The sequence below is a fragment of the Pyrus communis genome, chromosome 9 (genome assembly GCF_041283825.1).
Source record: "Pyrus communis isolate YQ-2024b chromosome 9, ASM4128382v1, whole genome shotgun sequence".
Lineage (NCBI taxonomy): Eukaryota > Viridiplantae > Streptophyta > Magnoliopsida > Rosales > Rosaceae > Pyrus > Pyrus communis.
Window position 1 is genome coordinate 6,651,059 of NC_142573.1, and position 20,475 is coordinate 6,671,533.

General features: G+C 37.4%; 3 protein-coding genes across 4 annotated transcripts; 2 read left to right on the forward strand and 1 right to left on the reverse strand.

Annotated features, from left to right (window-relative positions):
- Positions 1-678: 678 nt before the first annotated feature.
- LOC137741039 (palmitoyl-monogalactosyldiacylglycerol delta-7 desaturase, chloroplastic-like) lies at positions 679-2,543 on the forward strand. Of its 2 annotated transcripts, XM_068480846.2 has the most exons (5): positions 679-1,037; positions 1,111-1,251; positions 1,468-1,611; positions 1,864-1,970; positions 2,073-2,543. In XM_068480846.2, exons 1-5 carry the CDS (start codon positions 759-761, stop codon positions 2,338-2,340), a joined length of 939 nt encoding a protein of 312 aa, XP_068336947.2. In that variant the 5' UTR covers positions 679-758; the 3' UTR covers positions 2,341-2,543. The 2 variants fall into 2 exon arrangements, with proteins under 2 accessions (XP_068336947.2, XP_088556387.1); XM_088700261.1 differs by lacking the exon at positions 1,111-1,251 and having other exon boundaries at positions 681-1,037.
- Positions 2,544-10,261: 7,718 nt separating this feature from the next.
- Positions 10,262-11,858, reverse strand: LOC137740982 (palmitoyl-monogalactosyldiacylglycerol delta-7 desaturase, chloroplastic-like). Its single transcript, XM_068480790.2, has 5 exons — positions 11,510-11,858; positions 11,208-11,348; positions 10,949-11,092; positions 10,727-10,833; positions 10,262-10,637 (listed from the first exon to the last, which is right to left on the reverse strand). The coding sequence occupies exons 1-5, from the start codon at positions 11,825-11,827 to the stop codon at positions 10,382-10,384; spliced, it is 966 nt and encodes a 321-aa protein (XP_068336891.1). The 5' UTR covers positions 11,828-11,858; the 3' UTR covers positions 10,262-10,381.
- Positions 11,859-15,298: 3,440 nt separating this feature from the next.
- LOC137738827 (clathrin coat assembly protein AP180-like) lies at positions 15,299-17,992 on the forward strand. The gene has a single exon (XM_068478299.2). It carries the CDS (start codon positions 15,624-15,626, stop codon positions 17,910-17,912), a length of 2,289 nt encoding a protein of 762 aa, XP_068334400.2. The 5' UTR covers positions 15,299-15,623; the 3' UTR covers positions 17,913-17,992.
- The last annotated feature ends 2,483 nt before the right edge of the window (positions 17,993-20,475 follow it).

The window sequence follows — 20,475 nt, forward strand, 5'->3', positions numbered from 1 at the left end:
ATTGTCAGATTGAATAAATTCAACAACATCAAATGACAAAAATTAACAAATGGTAGCACCACTTTCTATGTCTCGATATAAAAAATTTATTCCCCTCATTTTAATATAACTTAAAGTAGTAAACATTTAAAAGAAATTAATTAAAGACTTTTCCTGTGGGGGTCCGAACAGATTTGAAATTGGTGAGCACTTGTAGCAATTATACTTGAAAAAACTTACTTAATAAGTATTGGTATATGCCCACGCACTAAGGTGTGTAAATTTTTTTTTTTTTTTTTTTTTTTTTTAAATCAAAATTGTAGTAGAGAGGAAGAGAATGAGAGAGAACATGGGAGTGAGGAGAGGGGGAGAGAGGGAGAGAGGTTTTTTTTTTTTTTTTTTAAATTAGAGATATTAAAATTACCGATGTGGCTTAAATAAAAAACAGCAAAATTTTGTTTTGTAAAATTATGTTACTACCCTTAACTTTTTTGTTATGATAAAAAACTAAATAGTTTTTTCAACCTCTATTGATTGATAAAGAAAGTTGTTTTAATATGTAGTTTAGATATATAAATTGATCAAAAACAAATAATAAGAATATATAGAAAAGGTGCGTAATAATTAGTATGGTCCAACAAAAGCCTAGGGTAGGGGTACCCTTCACTCTATATAATATGCAAATTCATTCTGCACCATGCACTATCAAAATTAGCAACTGATAAATTAAGAAGAAGCAAAAGAAAGCAGAAGAGAATTAGGGTTTTGTGGCAAGCGAAATGGGAGAGTGGGTGACGCAGTGGCGGGTAGAATTTTTGGGGAGGGAATGGAACTTTGTGGATATAGGCTCAGTAGTTGTCGTTTTGGCTCTGCATTTGCTTACTCTTTTAGCTCCATTTCATTTCACCTGGCCTGCATTTTGGGTGGCAGTTGCACTCTATTTTGTTGTAGGAGTGAGTGTAAATCTTTCTTACCACAGGCAACTTTCCCACCGGAGTTTCAAGCTTCCCAAATGGCTTGAATACTTCTTTGCTTACTGTGGAGTCCTATCGTTTCAGGTATATATACTTTTATGTACGTTTGCAGAGAATTTTTTGTTAGACTCGTTATTGTACTTTTTAATGTTCGCAGAGAAGTCCGCTTGAATGGGTGAGCATACACCGATCTCACCACCAATTTACAGATACATTGAAAGACCCTCATAGTCCCGTTAGAGGATTTTGGTATAGTCACATCGGTTGGATCTTCGATTTTCAGTCTCGGTTTGGAAGTGTATGAAACTCTTTAGCTCCCTCATAAGTAGTTCTTGCATACAATTACATGCATATGACTTTGTGTCTATCGCTCGCATCCCTTAATAGGTCAGATTATGAGAGATAGACACATGATTGTATATTAGCAATTTTTAAGAGAAAAATCCCTTTGATGCACCGAGCTAAGCAAATGGACATACCAATGATAATTTTTCTGAACTTTGAAATTTTGCAGTATGAAGCACGACTTAAGAACGTTGGAGACTTGAAAAGAGATCCATTCTACAGATTTCTTCATTATACGTACCCCCTTCATGCAATAAGTTTTGGAGTGCTGCTCTATGCTGTTGGAGGACTACCATTTTTGGTTTGGGGGCTGGTAAATAAATATTGGTTCTTTTCTTAACTTTATAAGTGAAAGACTACCTTATTAGCCCAAAGGAAAAGTAACTTAGGTAATTAGAACCATATTACTTCATGGTGACTTACCATTTGATTGTGGTAAATAATGGTACCTTTATTTTTGGATATGAACATATCAGTTATTCTTATCCATATATACACATACACAGATACATATTAACTTCTCGAAGTGTGTGTGTGTGTTTTTTTTTTTTTTTTTTTTTTTTAGGGTGTAAGGTCAGTAATTTTTCTCCACGCTACTTTTGGAATAAATTCGATTTGCCACACATGGGGAAAACAAGTATGGAATACTGGTGATCTGTCTAGAAACAACTGGTAATTTTAGCTATATGTGTGATGGAAAATCTTCTCCGAGTTGTATATATAGGTAATAGCTAACAATGTTACAAATTTTGATTTCTGTACGTACGTACGTAGGTTAATTGGATTGATGGCTCATGGAGAAGGTTGGCACAATAATCACCACGCATTTGAACACTCAGCTCGGCATGGCTTGGAATGGTGGGAAATTGATGTTACGTGGTATGTAATAAGATTTCTTGAAATTATTGGTTTGGCAACAGAAGTCAAGCGTCCTACTGAGACTCAGAAGAAACGAAAAGCTTTACTAAGCAACAACATGAACAACCAAACCAGGGAGCTCCAGGAAAAGCTTGAAACAGAAATCAATGGCGGAAAGATTTGAACAACAAAATCATGGAAGCTTGAATCTCGATCCAGCTATGAAGTTCATCTCAGCTATTTAAAATGCAGCCTATATAATATATAATAATGATATATATTCTTGTTAATAAAGCTGGAGTTTAATTACTTTCACTGTACTTTCCTCAATTGACTAACATTATGCATACTAATTAATTAAGATATTGAGTTGGAGTTGTATTTTCATTATATCTAGCATATGAGTATATATCTGCGTGCATATACTGTGGTATTTAGGCTTTCCCGTATGTTCCTACATGAAAATTTTCTATGATATTTATTACAAATATGAAAATGGTATTAAAAAATTTCCACTTGTTATGCATGCAAGTGATAAAATAGAAATTGAAGACTGTAATGATATGTTTAATGGTATGGTGCTAATATGTCTTTCTAAAATTTTGACAATACTTGTATATTTGTGCACTATACATATAAGTATTAATTATGATTTTGACATAATCCAAATTAAATTTTCCACAGTAACTACTCTAGCTTGTAGAAATATATCATTACTGGAAAAGAGACTTCATTCAATATATAAAAAAAAAAAAAAAAAAAAGCACAACATATAATATCAGTACAACAAAATACTAAAGTGGTTCATCTCAAATCCAAACCTGAAAATTATCTATAAAAAGAAGCGACGCACGAATCTTTCACAGAGAAAACAAAAGAAAAAGGAAAAATTCACACCTCGTCAACAACTTTTCCAAATCATTCTTCCAAACTTCACTTGAAACAAGAAATAAGCCGACTCGAATAAAATAATAGATGAGATATCACAAACCCCAAAAAGAAAGAAAATCCACCTACTAATTTCTACCTAATAAAAGAAGAATATTAGAAACAATGAAAAAACAAATAGAAAAATATATATAGCACAAGAAGACTAATTAGGAAAGTTTAAAAACCTAGGAAAAACAACTCAGAGCGTCTCCAAAAACCAAAAACAAAAAAACAAAATTCCATGAAATAGAAATTTTATATTTTTTTGGTTGGCCGAAAATTATGCTCTTAAAGGGAAGGATGCAAAATATACATCAATTTTTCAAATCTAATATAATCTTATTTTTCATCTTTAGAAGGTGTGTCTGTGCCGCATGAGTTATAGAGAGAAAAATAAATGAGATACCCAATTTACATCTCTTCCATAGGAGTAGAATGTACATCTACATTCACATCTGCGGAAATGCAAAATAAGGTGTAAATAATGTGATTTTTACAATTTAGATTTAGATCTCTCCGTGGAGATGTTCTAAAGAAGAGATACGTTGTTTCATGTCTTGATTTATGAATTAGTTGTTTATTCAACTTATTTATTTTTGTTAGCAAACTCTAAAAATTTAAATTTAAAGAATATTAAACCTAACAATGATAGAATGAAGAGATGTCGTTTCATACATTGATTTATAAATTAGTTGTTGATTCACATTGATATAAATAAATAAATAGTCTTCTTAGTCTCAGATGACTTACATGAATAGTAAAGGCATATTATGTTTATATTGTATTGAATTCGATATCTAATTAGTTTTTAACTCGTCAAATAAAATTATAGAAAAGACATTGATATAAGTACACACAATGAAAATAACCATTTAAAATTTCATATAGGTATGTTAAACGTGCTCTTCAATATCCATATCCTAGTGAAAAGTTGGGCCATGCACGTAGCAATTGGATCTGCAAGCTGTACAGAGAGCCTCCGTGATCTGCAAGCATTTAGTGGACCACTTGCATGTGCCATGTGCGTAATATTGAATTTTGCATTGATTTCTGCAGACTAATTAGTTAGTAGCGTGTACGTATTATGGGAAGAGGATCCTCTCAGAGCTCGGGGATCCTCCTGACCAGCCCATCTGATCCGTTCAAATTTAATTCAACGGTTTTAAACAGGAGGACTCTCTAAAAGGTATAATAATTGCAACCGTTGGATTAAGTTTGAACGGCCCAGATAGGTTGGTCAGGAGGATCCCTATCTTGAGCTCAGGAGATGATCATCTTCCCGTATTATGTGTATTTATTCATGTCCTTTCGTTTCAAAGTTTCAAGAATTTACGCAGCTGCTTCCCCTTTCGCTTTCAATTTCCACTTCGAGGTGCATGTATACTATTTGGTCAGAGACTTTAAAAGTGAGTTGTCATTATTGTTGTTGTCCAGAACAATACATAGGTATTAATTGGGTACAATGCTCTAGTGACCAAATACAATGATCTGAAGGTTAATTTGCACAAATGAGACAATAATAGAGCATCTCCAAAAGAGATGTCAAAAGATAAATGTCAAATGTTAATTTGATGGCTGATGTGGTAATGTCAAATTTTCTCTTTTTCCAACCGATATGTTTCTTTGTTATAAATGATATTCATAGGATTCATTTTAAAAAGAAATCAATTAAAATACATTTTTCAAGATCTATAATTGGTGCATTAATAGGACCCACATAATAAAATAATTAAAAAAAATTGACATCACATTTTCTCATATGTCAATAGGATTGACATATCGGTTGGAGCTCACTTCTACCTTCAAATTTGATTACATGGAATTCCACCTAGGATTTGACATCTCCTTTGGAGATGATCTAAGTAGCTACCACATGTACGAGAACTTCCCACAACACCTATACAAACTTGTCACAAAAACGGTATATAACAAATTTGTCTAGGTGATTACAAACAGTCGCCGCCAAATAGCACGGCCACATAAAGTCATCGTTAGTAGACAAGACCACATAATAGAATGCTCAAGGCTAAAACCAAATATAGCCATTGTTGCAGTGCGGCCACAACACTCACTAGGCGAGACAATAGAGCTAGACTAAACTAGCTCAAAACTAAACTAACCTAAAATAAACTAAACTAGGCTAAAATAAACTAATCCGAGAAGGGAACCACACAACTAACACCATCTGATGGAAGGATAAGACCCTCAGGTAAGGACCACGGCAGTGCCATGGCACAAGACGGGTCCGACTAAGTACCTATTTGGGCCCAAAATAATATTATTGGGCTGAGCGTAGGTTTATGTTCGGCCCAAAGCTTTTTCGAATGTACTATGGGATGTCTGGTGGTCCTAAGCCGTTCAGGTAGGGCGGTCGAGTCCTATTGCAAGAATGAATGATTTGGATAAGAGTGGATGGGTCGAAGTCCTAGTACGATAAAGGGTCCTAATGCAGTGAGGATTCTTGGCCAAAAATGAATATGGCCTGAAAAAGGGGTTGAGTTCAAAGTCCTAATAAGAGTAGGATTGGTCGAGATGAGGTTGGATCAGAATGAGAAGTCTTAATCCGAGTATGGTTTTAAATCGATAGTAAGGAGGATTTATTGCTATAAATAGAGAGCGGAGTGCACTATTCAAGTCCTCTCGAATTTAACACACAACTGCCCTACGTAAACCTCTCAAACATCTTGAGATTTTTTTATTTTCTTTTTCCGCCAACACACCTTTAGTTTGGATAGACAACATTATAAAGGCAACCGGCGAACATCTTTAGTTTGGATAAACAGCACTGTTGCCATAGAATCAGCCGACTGAGGAGCACATTCAGTTTGGATAAACAGCACTGCGTCGAGGCCGACTGGTTACCTATCCAAGTCTTGGTCGAGAACGATTTCCGAATCCTTATTGGTAGAGGTCATCTTATTAGCCTTCTTGGCGAAGTAAGGTGTTATAAGTTACTACATTCGGCACATTGAATGTCGAGTGATTTTATGATCAAATACTCACAAGTGAGTTTCAAAGTTCGGCATTCTGACACCCGGACCACATTCACCATCAAGGCATACATCTCTTTTGAGTACTTGTGTCCGTATAATCTGGAGCCGGTTCGACGTGCTTATACTCTTACGAATATAATCACCATGACCGAACTTGGCACCGACGATTCATGAACTTCGCAGAACTAGCAGCCTTGTTTTCAGGCTCGAGAACCCGAAGGCCGAGACTTGTTCCTTCCTTGGCCGCAGTTGCGAGATCAAGAAGTCAGCAACGCGATCAAAGCAACATCAACAAATTTTACTGCTCGGCTGAGCTTGGCCGACGAGTTGGCACGCCCTGCATCAACCGAATGATGTAGTTAGCTCATTAGTTACTCGGCCTGCACGCCACGTAGGCTTTGTAGTTTTTAGGGTCAACAATACCACATCCACAAATCCAGTGAAGCAGCAACAATGAACCGTCGGCAACAGAGGTTCTAGATGTGACCATTGACAAGAAACCCAAACAGAGCCACCGCCAGATTTGCACACCCAAACTAAAGCAGCACCATCAATGAGGCATTAAGCTCTAATTTGAGCATGGATTTCGGCAAGTCCACAACACCAAAGTAAAGTGATGAAATGTGGCTCCAACCTACCAGTAGCTGCAATTCCCAACCCAGATCATGCGTCATACCCCAAGGCAGGGAAGAGGCCTTGAGCAAGGCATAATCAGGATTTAGGCGAGGCGTGAAACTAAATCAAAATGGTGGGAGAGAAAGGTTGGAGGAATGACACGAGAGGGGAGAGGAAAGTGGGGTTCTGAGAAGACTGGGTTGGGGAAGATGGCATAAAGAAACAGAGGGGGTGGATGGCGAGGCAAGGGAAATCTGGGATGAGAAGGGGGAATAGAAGGGAAATGGAGGACGGGAAGAAGGGAGGAAGGCTAGGAGGAGAAGGAGAAATTGCCACCGGCATTCTTTTGATAAGAAATGGGGGGCCATTTTTTAGTCGAAGAACTGCTCGACCCGCCAGGGCCGCTATTGCACCGTAGTATTTTCCTAGCTGGTCTACTCACCTTACACACCAAAACACACAGCTAAAATGTGCATTCTTTATTGGTCTCGTTTGTTATTGGAATGGGAATCATTTCCCAATCTCGCATTGGAAATGGATGAATATTAGATTTGGGATTAGTTTGGTATGTTGGATTGGATTGGAAAGGATAATTTTTTTTAATTTTAAAGCATATTGAAGGTCCAAGTGAACGAACTTTCATTTGGAGAGGAATAGAAGATGATAAGACATGAAGAAAACTCATCCCTTCTACTTATACCATTTTGGAGAGGACTATATAAATAGATAAATTTTCTTCATAAGTAATCTATCTTCTACCCTCATGTTGGTCGTAGTTTTCATTTCTCACTTCAACATATATAACTTGGAATTAGGTAGTTATCTATTCCAATCTAATCCACATACCAAATGAGCACGTAAGTGTATGAACCAAGTTAAATTTTGAAAACACAGATAGATCAAAGAATCCAAACCAACAGATAAACAGTCAAACTAAAATAGCCCACATGCGTTTCAATCTTGCGATGCAACCGTAATTCAATAAATTAAATAACGAGACAAGAACACAATGAGTTTCTTTTATGTGTAAAACCCCACACTCAATGCACAAAATTCACAGGCACACTGCCGATTAAAGAATCCACTAAGGAAAAACCAACAAGTACAATGAATGGTATTATATGATGGAGATTGCCTTGCCCCTGTCTTCGTACTTGCTTCTCATCGTCGCCTCTTGTTCGCACAACTCTGGTCGCGGATAAGCTTTCTCGCACAACTTGATCACACACAATGAATGATATTATATGATGGAGATTAAAATATCTCACTCAAATCACTTTCTAGTCTAACTCTCAATTAAATTCGACGACTTTGCTAGATGGAATTTACACTCAAAACTTTAGCCAAAAAAAGATTACTATCTCTGACACTCTCAGTATATATGAATCAATTTTACTAGTCGAGAGCCAGAAGCACATTAGCCCTAAAGCCACTTTTTTATGCAACACCCTGAAAGATCTTAGGCAATTTTTTATCCTGGAAATTACAAAGTTTACGCCGCGGCGCGCAGGCCAAGCAACCATTGAGATAATTACATCTTTCTTGCTGATGTAGGCATGCCAACTTGGGATCGGTTGAGGGAGGAACACTCTCGGCCTAGAGTTTTAAAACCTGAAGATAAGGTTATGCAATATACTACTAAGTTTAGGATCTTCTACAAAGATTTGGCTGCTTCAACTATATTTGTGAAAATATAAGTACACCAAATCGGTATTAGGCTGTAGGGACAAAGATGCTCAAAAGAGATGAGTGTCATTATGGTAAATGTTTTTCAGCTGTTTAAATGCCGAATTTTGAAGTGCACTTGTGAGTAAATAATTATAGATCACCTCACTTCATTGAGAAAGCTGAGAATTGACCTCGTTTGGCGAAAGAATCGTAGATTCTTCACCGACTGAGACTTGGATTGATAAGCAACCAAATTAGAAGTAATGTTGTTAATCCAAACTAAATGTACTTCGATTGACTAGTTCTACGGCTCCAGTAATGTTAATCCAAACTGAATATGTCGCAATTGTCAACACAATGATATTAATCCAATTGCATATGAATTGACGAAGGGGTTAGTGAAATAGTTAGTATTTTCTCAAGGGTGTGAGAAGGGTTTTGCATAGAGCGTTCAACTGTTTATTTAGTTGAAGGTCATTCTACTTAGCAAAACCATTTATATTATAGGGGTGAATTTCGTAATGGCCAAACCTGTTAACGTAGAGTCCTGCTAGAACTATGACTCCTCGACACCCACATGGATACTCATCAAACCCCTCTTCTATTGGAACATTATCTCTATCTGGTCTCAACCTATTTGACTTGAACTAGGATCTGAACATAGTCCCTTTAATTCATTCCTTATCTGATCAACCGCAAGTTTTGATTCTTGGAATGATTCAAATCTTATCAAAACCCATGATGATCCTTAACAATTTTAATTCATTCAAGACTCTACCGAGCCACACCTAAGTTTGATCCTTTAGTAATCCCAAATTCATTAGGACTCGGTCGAACCGCTGGCACTACATTCCTAGGCTAAGAATGCCATCGGCCTGAAGAATCACCATTGAGCCGAGAATCACGGCCTTCCGTTTTGGTTTATTTCCTCTCTGCCCAAATTCATTCTTTGAGGCACAAACACTTATGTGATTTAATTTTGTGTTATGTAATGTCTAAAAAGTAAGTAGCAAGCACGGTTGAGTTATTGAGTTAATGCCCAAGGCTTCTAACAATTAATTATCTAATACTATGTTATTGTGTTAGATGTTTGATTCTGAAATGTTGTTAGTCCTCTGTTTGGGTTTTCTTTGTATTTGTTTGACGCTTGTTTTTGCCCTGAGTTTGAATGTTAGTATCTAGTCCATCAAAAAAAGAAAACTCATTCCTACTTTTATTTGGTAGGTGAGTTTGCTTGAGCTGTATTTGGAGCATATAGAAGTTTGTTTTGGAAGATGAAAAGCATCCAAAGCTGTAGATGAGTTGTTACGAAACTCATCTTTATTCCTAAGTTTTTGTTTACTAATTACTTAGACATCGTAAAGTCTTTGGCTGACACTGCGTCACGACAGTGTTCCAAGGTTATGATCTTTATTCATTTTGCAAAGTAAACTTATCACTTCATTTAGATTGTGGAAGTCCAATCCCACAACCCATACATTAAATAAAAATCATAGGATATTTAGTAAATATAGCTATTTTAAGGTTATCTCCAACTTAAGGGTCTAAAATCTTAAAATTTAGTCACAGATAGGTGAATAGGTGAATAACCTCATACATATAGGTGAATAGTTAAACACGGGGCTAGATTTGAGGTTTTAGATCCTTAAGTTGGAGATGGGCTAATATCCAATGAGAAATATTTGCATGTATATACTTAGAACAATGTTATGTAGTGTTAATATTCCATGTGTGATAATATAAATCGACAACAAGATTGATATATCCCGTTATTAGAGTATAAAAAAAATTAAATACACCTTTTTAATTAGAATGCAACAATAACAACACGTGACATTTTCAAGTTCGCCTTAAAATTACTCATATCCTAACACTCGTTCTTCATACAAGAAGGCAACGTTTCTTCAAAGTAGCTGAATTAGTTCATTGCATAGCATAGAAAAATACAAAATAGACATTACAAGGCAAATCAATAACAACGTTCATAGCTTAAATTTGGGTCTCCGTTAATTACTACTTTCAGTATTCTTTGGAGTTTCCATTGGTTTTAACTGTTCCAGGCTTTTCCTTGCTGATTTTGTTGCTTAAAGCCTTTCGTTTTTTCTGAATCTCGGTTGGGAGTTTAACGTCAGTTGCCAAACCAACAGCTTGAAGAAATCTTATTACGTACCAAGTAAGATCAACTTGCCACCATTCAAAGCCCTGTCGAGCTGAGTACTCAAAAGCATGGTGGTTATTATGCCAACCTTCTCCATGTGCTAGCAATCCAAACAACCTAAAACAATTGAAGTAATTCATTACATTTACTCTTATCCATGGAAATTAGAAACTTTGTTCCATCAACTAAATAAAGTTAGATTTTACCAATTGTTTTTAGACAAATCACCAGTATCCCACACTTTCTTTCCCCATTTGTGGCAAATCGAGTTTATGGCAAATGTAACGTGGAGATAAAGTATCGTCCTCACACCCTGTAAAGAATGAAAAACCAACTAATTATTACCCAACAAAAAAAGGAAGAAGAACGTTTGAGAAATTAGGCTAGGGCTTAATTAAACAGTAAACAGTAATGAAGAGAAAATTTACCAAGCCCCAAACTAGAAAGGGTAGGCCTCCCACGGTATATAGTAGAACTCCAAGAGCAAGTGAGTGAAAGGGGTATGTGTAATGGAGAAATATATAGTACGGCTGCTTTTTCAGATCTCCAACGTTGTTGAGTCGTCCTTCAATCTGAATATATTCAAAAGAACATTTATGGTGCAATAAGATGTTATGATAATGACATACGTATATCATAAAATTGTTCTTCTTTTGAGAAATATAATGAAATAGTAAGAAAACATACACTTCCAAACCGCGAACCGTAATCAAAGAGCCAACCAATATGGCTAAACCAAAAGCCCTTAATTGGGGTGTGAGCATCATTCCATGTATCAGTAAACTGGTGATGGTTCCTGTGTGTGCTCACCCATTCAAGTGGACTTCCCTGCAAGCCAAAAGTAGATCATTCTCACAAACTTTTCTGCTAAAACAAGATACGTCAAATCCATGTAATGTTCTCTTTTCATACAAATGCTTCATGTTTAATATTTCCTTGTAAAATCTCCGCAATTAAAATATCTTAAGAACGATTTTTGTTTCACAAACCTGAAGGGACAGAACCCCACAGTAGGCAAAAGAGTACTCAAGCCATTTCGGAAGCTTAAAACTTTTGTGGGAGAGATTTCTATGGTAAGACAGCGTTACACCGAGACCTGTGATCACGTACAGTGCCATGGCCAACCAAACTGCACTCCCATTGAAATGAAATGGTGCTAAAAGGGCAAGGAAATGCAAACCCAAAACGACAACCAGAGTCCCCACGTCCATGAAGTTCCATTGCCTCCCCAGGAGTTGTACTCTCCACTTCACCAACCAATAGTACAGCTCCAGCATTGCCACAGCATCTCCTTCCTTTTGCTCCATATGGCTAGTAAATATTTTGCTCAACTGAAGCAAGAGATTTGCAGCGAAATGTAAAAACCATGTCGCAGAAGCCTTTTTTATATAGAAAACCCTTTAGGAAGTATGGAAGTGAGGGAGACTAATCACATGTGTCAGAGACTTATAAAAAAATTGTGGAAAATTAATGAAAATAATTTGAAAATTTTGAATTTTAACAATAAGATAAAATAAATAGTAAAGTGAATAGTACTATAATTAATTTTTTAATATAAAAATATAATTTTTCGTTAAAATAACAGTATCGAAAATTTTTCATTAAAATTTCTTAAAACATAAGGTGAAGGACAGAACTCTGTCGATTAGCAAGGTCCCGATTTCTCATTTCTTTTTGTACCATTTTTACCCTCCATGACGATGAAAAGCAAAGTACATAATTGTTTTATGTATCTAAACAACTTTTAGGTATGGATATTTGTATATGTACAACCCTTCTTTTATATCTCTTTTGCAGTAGGCGAAGATAAATATTTCCATAGATAAAATATTGTACTATATATATATATATATATATATATATATATATATATATATTTTTTTTTTTTTTTTTTTTTAAAAGGACACTATAGATATCATTTCATAGGTAACTAATTATGTAGTCATCAAGTTGCTCATTAAAGATGGTTATCGGTTCAAGGAGGATGCCTCTGATTTTTTAGGATAAGAAGGGGTACAGAAAATGGAAGGGATCCTCTTCGGAGGAGGATCCCTTCCTTTTAATTCATCAAATTAATGGATTTGTGTCATTAAAATTTGATACAATGATTATAAATCAGGATTTACTTTAAAAGTCATAATAACTTCAGCCATTGGATCAAATTTCAGTGGCACGGATTCACTGATTTGATGGATTAAGAGAAAAAGATCCGGAGAGGATCCCTTTTCATAGAAAATGTCTCGACTCAATGTTCAAGTACCAGACGCCACGACGCTGAAGTAACACATGTCATACTCTTGGGAAAAGCTCTAACAACATAAATATTTTGGACATGAATATATTGATTCAAAATTCAATTTAATTATGTGTTAATTATTAAGAGCAAAAAAATTGTGTCTTTAGTTTCTCATAATGGATTTTCTTTGATATCTGATATATTTTTGTACTATAGATTGGTTTTGACCCAGATTGGTTTTGAATGGGATTTTTAATTTGGAGAAGCAAGCACATAAATGTGTTCATTTCCCAAAATGGTCAATCAGCAAACACAAACAATCTCCAAATAAATCAAATCTTCCAACAGTGTTTTCAAATTTGGGGAAGAAGATGATGATTTGAGGAAGAAATCCCCAATCTGCTATTGCAAGCACATAAATGTGTTCATTTCCCAAAAGGACCAACCAGCAAACACAAACAATCTATAAATAAATCAAATCTTCAAACTGGAGTTTCCATTATATTTCACTTATCTAACAACATTCAATAAATATCAATTTTAGAGAGAGAGAGAAAGGGAGAGATAGAGAGTAGAGAGAGAATTATTAGAAAATGGGAGAAAATAACTTATTTATATACGAGGGCAATTTGGTCAGTGTAGAAAAAAATTCTATTTTTGTCCTATTGTTGTGCATGTCATGTTCATATTCAAAAAAAAAATCCTATCTTTACCCAAGATTAAGAAAATGTCCTGTTTTTAGTATTTTTCCAAAAAAAAAAAAATTATATTTAGGTTAGGGTGTCCGAAAACATTTCATGGCATTTTTATACGGGTGGAGTTATGAATTTGTTCATAATTTGGGATTTTAATATGATGTATCGCTTTTGAATAGTTTTAAATTATTTTAACTATGTGCGATATTACTACTCTAGTTTATACTAAAACACGAAGTAGTTTGTACTAAAACACAAAATGAAAGTTGAACGGCTAGATTAAAACTGTCATTTTATAATAGTATCCATTTTTTCACGTTCTTTTCCGACCTTTTTTTCACGTTCTTTTTCTTTTTCTTGACAAGTTGAATTTTAACTCCGCATAATAATATCTAGGTGGGTCGGTCAAAGGCTACAAAATCATGCACGCACCAAATCCCACTGGGTTTAAGTTTGTCTGTGGGTAGTAGTTGTATCCGTATCTGAATTTCTCTCATAGATGATGGGCTGATCATGATGATTTCCTGCAGAAACTCTGCATGATCACATGCAATGAATATTGTTGCGATCGTATCCCAAAGCAAGCCAGCCACTAGGGCTAGCCTAGTGGTGAGGGTGTCGGGAAGGGGTGGGCTAGCTAGTTTAGGTTTTAGATTCGACTGAGGAGGAGAATTCTTTACTCTTCTATTTTCGTTCCCTTTCATCTTCTCTTCTCACATATTATTTTTTGTCTTATTATCTTTATAAAAAAATTAATATAAGATATTAACGTAGCTTAACCGTGGCTATTTAAATAAAAGGTGAAAAAAGATAAAGAGATTAAGAGGATAGAGAATCATCCTCCTTCAACTGAAGGAGAAACGAAATGACAATCAAACACTTGATGACAACCACAAATTAAAAACTGCCATAAAAATAAGTCAGCCGTACGAAAGGAGATTAAATTTTGTAAACTAAATGATATAAAAATTGGTAATTGGATTATTACTTAATCGTTGATAAATGTGCTTATTTTTTATTAATGACATCTTATTTGGTTTGCTAATTTAGTCTCTCTAACATTACTAATTCTCAGATCGTGGTACAAGTTTGCATGGTTACTAACTACAACAGTACAACTCTAGCTTCTAAAGTTCAACCAGTCCAAACAATGACAAATGGTATGCAAAAACATAGCCATTACGACCTCTTTTTCTTTGCGGATCAGGATCTTCTCCTGATCTAAGGATGAGGATCCTTCTGTCCAAAGAATATGGGCCGTTAGATGAAAATCCAACGGTTATAATTATTATAATTTTAAAGGGACTCCTTGTTTGTAGCAGTTGAATTTTCATTCAACGATCCACACTTCTTGATCAGGAAGATTCTCATCCTTATCCTTAGATCCGGAAAGGATGCTGATCCTTTCTCTGCAACGCCCAAAATTACACGTGTTAAGGACATTCTAAAAAGTAGCACGTACGTACCCTTCTAAACCGGGCCATAAACGAGTGCATGGATCACCATGATCAACTCGCCATGGGAAGGTACTGACTTCACGTTTGTTATCAAAATAGCAAAGGACTAGAACCCCATTACGTCCCATTCCCAATGGGTTAAGATTATGCACCCAAATTTCACTCCCATTCCCGCATACAACACCCCAACTTAATTCATTAATTCAATTGAGATTTGATTAGTGAACAAAAACATGCGAAGGACTTGGTCAACCAAACAAACGCGAGTCTCGGTCACGTCCACAAAGGCCCTTCCCTCTTCTCCACCACCCAAATTATTTCCAAACTCTCCCCCACCCTCTCCTCCCTCCTCTCAAAACCAAAAGCTTGTACCACTAATTACAATTTCAATCCCAATTTCCACACAAGAAGAAACAATTCTACACCAGAACATGGCAAAAAACCTCAATTCACGACCCAACGTTATTATTTCAACCGTTTTTTTGTACAGAACTCAATTTCTTTGCGTATAAATTAGAGTGAATTAGAATATTGTGTTGTAAGAAGAAATCTCTATCATCATTATTACTTTCACCAATTCATCATCGTCAACAATTGTGGATTACATTTCGTCCTTACGCCCAATTTCGACCCAGATTAAAATAGTTTTGAATATCAGCTTGTCACAACAAGAAATCTCATCGTAGTTGATTCGTCTAAATCGCTAGCAACAAAGATGCCAAGCAAGCTAAAGAAGGCAATTGGAGCTGTGAAGGACCAAACGAGTATAAGCCTAGCCAAGGTCTCCAACAACAACAACTCGGCCAACCTCGAAGTCACAGTCCTCAAAGCCACGTCCCACGACGTCGTCCCCATCGTCGACAAATATATCCAAGAAATTCTCACGCTCATTATGTCCAACAAATCGTACGCCTCCTCCTGCGCCCAAGCCATCGCCAAGCGCATCGGCAAAACCCGCAACTGGATCGTCGTGCTCAAATCCCTCATGCTCGTCCTCCGCATCTTCCAAGACGGCGACCCCTATTTTCCGATCGAAGTCCTCCACGCCATGAAGGGCGGCGCCAAAATCCTCAACCTATCCAACTTCCGCGACGATTCCAACTCCTGCCCGTGGGATTACACCGCCTTCGTCCGCACCTTCGCCCTCTACCTCGAAGAGCGACTGGACTGCTTCCTCACCGGGAAGCTCCAGCGGCGGTTCACCTACCAGCGCGACCAGGAATTCAACAACAACCGCAGAAGCTCCCGGTCCAACGGGCCCGTCATCCGCGACATGAAGCCCGCGATTCTGCTCGATCGGATACATTACTGGCAGAAACTGCTCGACAGAGCGATCGCCACGACGCCAACGGGGGCGGCCAAAACAAACCGTTTGGTATTGATCTCGCTCTATTCGATCGTTCAAGAGACGTACGATCTGTACCGGGACATATCCGACGGTTTGGCTCTGCTTCTAGATAGCTTCTTCCAACTGCAATACCAGTCGTGCGTGAACGCCTTTCACGCCTGTGTGAAAGCCTCAAAACAATTTGAGGAGCTAGCGTCGTTCTACGCGCTCTGTAAGATCTTGGGGGTTGGGAGGACCTCGGAGTATCCGAGCGTGCAGAAAATTTCGGACGAGCTTCTGGAGACGTTACAGGAGTTTCTGAAGGATCAGGCTTCGTTTCCGGGTCGGTCGCCGCCAACCCATTTGCAGATTGGTTCGGAGCAAATGGCGGGAAAGGAGGGTAAGAATAAAGGGTTGAGCTTTGAACCGAATGAAATCGCTTCTTCTGAGCAATACGAGGGGTCAGAGAGAGGCTCTGCTTTCGGTTCGGCTTGCACTTCGTTGGAGGATTTGACGAGTGTCGCCGACCACAGTGGGAATGTGAGTCCGTCTTGGTCGGTGGAGCAAGAGTTTTATAATTCAGAGGAACAACCGGATAAGACACCGGAGAATGAATCCATCAGACGGGCGAATGGGAATGGATCAACCCAATCATTGCCGGCTGAGGTCGATCAACCTCAACCGGCGAGTGTTGGGTTTGATCTTGTTTCTTTTGACGACTGGACACCACGACCAGATCAAACAAAGCAACAAGAAAAAGGAGTTGAACAACTATTTGGTGTCGAAAATCAAGAAGGTGCGAAACATGGATGGGAGCTTGTGTTGTTCGAGTCTACAAACAAAGAACCGCCGCTGCAAAGATCATCGCCACCACCTTCGTCTGTAAATAATCTGTTTGATTCATCAAACCTAGACAGTTTGTTTCAGAAATCTTCAGTCCCACAACACCAATACAATCCATTTCTCGAAGATACAATTCCAATCGAGAGCCTTGCAACCTCTTCGAGTTCAAAAACCACCGCCAGCAATGGCTTTGGAAATTTCGGAGACGATTTGCTTTGGTCCCCTAGTACGTCCCAACCAGCGGCACCAACATTTTGTGCACATAATTCAAATGTTGGACAAATGGCGCCAACATTCCCCACGCAGAATACAAACAATACAACAACAGTACCGACAGTTCCCGCCCACAGTCCAAATAACACCACAATGACACCGCCACCATTTGGCGGGCCGAGCCCAAAAGGGGGCACAATTTCACCAACATTGTGGACGCAACATTCCAATGAGAGCACAATGGCACCAACATTTTGCGCGCGGAGCACGAATGAGCCCACAACTGCGCCAACATTTTTTGCTCAGAGTCCGAAAGAGTTGGCAGTAGCAACATTCTGTGCCCAAAACTCCAACGAGAGTGGAATGGCACCGACATTCCGTGCGGTGGCTCGTGATAACAAGAGTGTAGCTCCGAGATTTCATGCAGACGAAGCTAATGAGTTCGCAGCTGCGCCGACATTCAGTGTGCAGAGTGAAAACGACCCGTTTGCAGTGTTACCAGATGTGACAAGTACTAGTGATCCTATGTGTAACGAATCGATGAATCAAGATAGTCTGTTGCATCAACAGAGACTCTGGTTGGAACAGCAAAACAAGATTATTGCTAAACATATGTCTTGACTTTTGAATTGAGATTATTCTGTAGAGGTGGACCTCGAAATTTATATAAAATCAAATGTAATTATCTTGTATTCAGAAAACTTTAATCCATTCTCTCTGGCAGAGTTGAACAGCAACTGCGAGTTTATAGCATATGCTTCACATGCACCTCCGAGCCCAACAAATAGGGCCCTGGTGTTTTGAACGGTCACAGCCATGATATCATGCAGACTTGAATCATTGCCCATAAAAAAAAAAACAAAGGAGCCCATGAATCATGTTCATCCCACTTTAGCAAGCCAATTAGCTTGCATGTTGACATGGTCAATACTTCTTACGATTTGCCGGAAAATGGCTGGTTCGAGAAGCCATTGAGATGATGTGACGTTGTCATTAATTACTTTCCGTCTACGTATTCATTGACAAACATATTGACAGCGATGTATTATAGTATCCGTAGTATCACGATATGAACGACAGGTCGATAGTTGATAACGAATCGATACGTTTGATGATACAAAGTGGTTATGTACGCAACATAGTAATCAGGTCACCTAACCAAAGATTTCATCTTCCGAGGGACCTAAAGAGTACTAAAAAAACGTAATTGATTTGGTTAAGAGTATTCTCCAGTACACTTCATAAGCTCCATAAGCTTGAGAAGAGAAGAATGAAACGTATGGAGACATGGGACGTTAAAAGTGGTGGTTAACGTAAGGGTCATGAATTATAACCGTGGCAGTGTTGCGGGGAAATGTCAGTGAAAAGAACCACACAATGACCAAAAGCGAGAGGTGTACAGGCTTTACAGCTAAGTTTTGTACAGTTGCTTTAAACAGAGATCTCACGATTCACGGGAAAATATGACCCCTCCCTCCCCCAACACAAAATAAAATTAAAAAAGTAACGAACTTTTCTTCTGCAGGCATCAGATGCAAATGCAAATGCAATTTAGGCGAGGCATAGGCAAGCAACATGTGAAATTGTGAAAGAGAAAATGGACCACACATTACACTTACCATCATAGACATATTGATATTTTGACATCTCATTTTAATGATATGCGATATCCTATATTAATGATATATCATTGACTCTAAATATTACAATATCACATGACAAAAACTTGTCCATGACTTTATATCCTTAACACTGAACTGATGGCGCGTTTACGTAACTGTAACCAAAATAGAGGAATTGGATTGAAGAGAAATTGAATTGAGGAGGAGTCATAATCGGATTACTGTTGAAGCTGTTTACCTAAATGTTCTGGAATCGGAGTATGAATGAACTTTAGTTCATATAAGTTGTTTACTAATTCAGATGAATCAGAATATAAATCAATAAGATTACTGAAATGCCCTTATTGTTTTTTGTTTTATTTTATCCTTTATTTATTTTTAATAACATTTTAGTTAGGAGTTAAGATCAAAAAGCAAACGTTTAACAAATATTTTTACATTTTAGTACCCTGTAGAAGCACATCTATCTCTATTTGATTTTAAGAATTAAAAAAACATTTCATAAAATAATTTATTAAAGAGAAAAATAAATTGCAATAAGTAGTAAGAAGAAAAGAGGTCAAGGCCCTCTTTGGTTCTCAAAACAGGACGGTCTCCGTCTTCAGGGAAAAAAAAATGTTCTCCGTCCTCTTTGGTTCTCAAAACAGAGGTGCGAAGGAACCCATATCTCTCTATCATTCTGGGTTTTGTTAGAAACTTGATTCTCATGATTGTTTTGATTTGTATCATTGTATGTGGGTTTGTATTTGTTTGCACCACCATCGCTGTTGGAGCTCACCGTGAGTTGATAAAGATGAAATTGCAAGACTCTGTGATCGGTTGGAAAGGTGAAGTTGTTGGGGTACTTTCGGATTAGCCAAAAATCATGAGGGTCGTTTCGGTACAAAAGTTAGAATCCGGATGAAGAGTTTCTCTAGGAATCCAAATACCAGGTCTCTCCTAAGAATCCAAATCCGAGAATTTTCGGAGTGTGATTCCGGATTTTAGATGGGCCTCATGTGTTTTTGATTTCCTAAAATTTTAGTAAACACTGGAATCCTTTCAATCGGGAATGATTCTCTTTCATTTCATTCCAACCCCGATTGGTAAACACGCCATGAAAGTTACAATGCCAGTGTATTCATATTATACAAGTCATTTTTGTAATTAAGTGTTAACATATATAAATGATAATAGATGTTCAAATTAATGTGGGTTATGGTATCCAAATACCTTTTTTTATCTTTCATACTCATTTATACGTCTATCAACGTTCAGCTTTCGAATCGAATGAATTAAAAAAGATCGTAAGACATAAATTAATAAAAGGCGTATAAATATAAAAAATAGTGCATGGATACTTGTTGACCCTAAAAACTACCTAGCCTACGTGGCGTGCGGGTCAAGTAATTAATAAGCTAACTACGTCATTCGATTGAATGCGGGGCATGCCAACTCGTCGGTCAATGAGTAAAATATGTTGTTGTGGCGTTGGGTGCGATGCTGACTTCTTGATCTCACGATTGCGGCCGAGAAATGAACACGTCTCGGCCTTCAGGTTCTAGAGCCTGAAGACAATGCTG

What these genes read in the sequence shown, in the direction of transcription:
- LOC137738827 (XM_068478299.2), top strand. Translation starts at nt 15,624, where the DNA reads ATGCCAAGCAAGCTAAAGAAGGCAATTGGAGCTGTGAAGGACCAAACG.
- LOC137740982 (XM_068480790.2), bottom strand. Translation starts at nt 11,827, where the DNA reads ATGGAGCAAAAGGAAGGAGATGCTGTGGCAATGCTGGAGCTGTACTAT. An exon ending in GTGGGGTTCTGTCCCTTCAG is followed by an intron (nt 11,349 to 11,509) that starts GTTTGTGAAACA and finishes TTTGGCTTGCAG; the next exon opens with GGAAGTCCACTTGAATGGGT. An exon ending in GATTTGTCTAAAAACAATTG is followed by an intron (nt 10,638 to 10,726) that starts GTAAAATCTAAC and finishes CAATTGTTTTAG; the next exon opens with GTTGTTTGGATTGCTAGCAC.
- LOC137741039 (XM_068480846.2), top strand. Translation starts at nt 759, where the DNA reads ATGGGAGAGTGGGTGACGCAGTGGCGGGTAGAATTTTTGGGGAGGGAA. An exon ending in CATTTTTGGTTTGGGGGCTG is followed by an intron (nt 1,612 to 1,863) that starts GTAAATAAATAT and finishes TTTTTTTTTTAG; the next exon opens with GGTGTAAGGTCAGTAATTTT. An exon ending in GATCTGTCTAGAAACAACTG is followed by an intron (nt 1,971 to 2,072) that starts GTAATTTTAGCT and finishes GTACGTACGTAG; the next exon opens with GTTAATTGGATTGATGGCTC.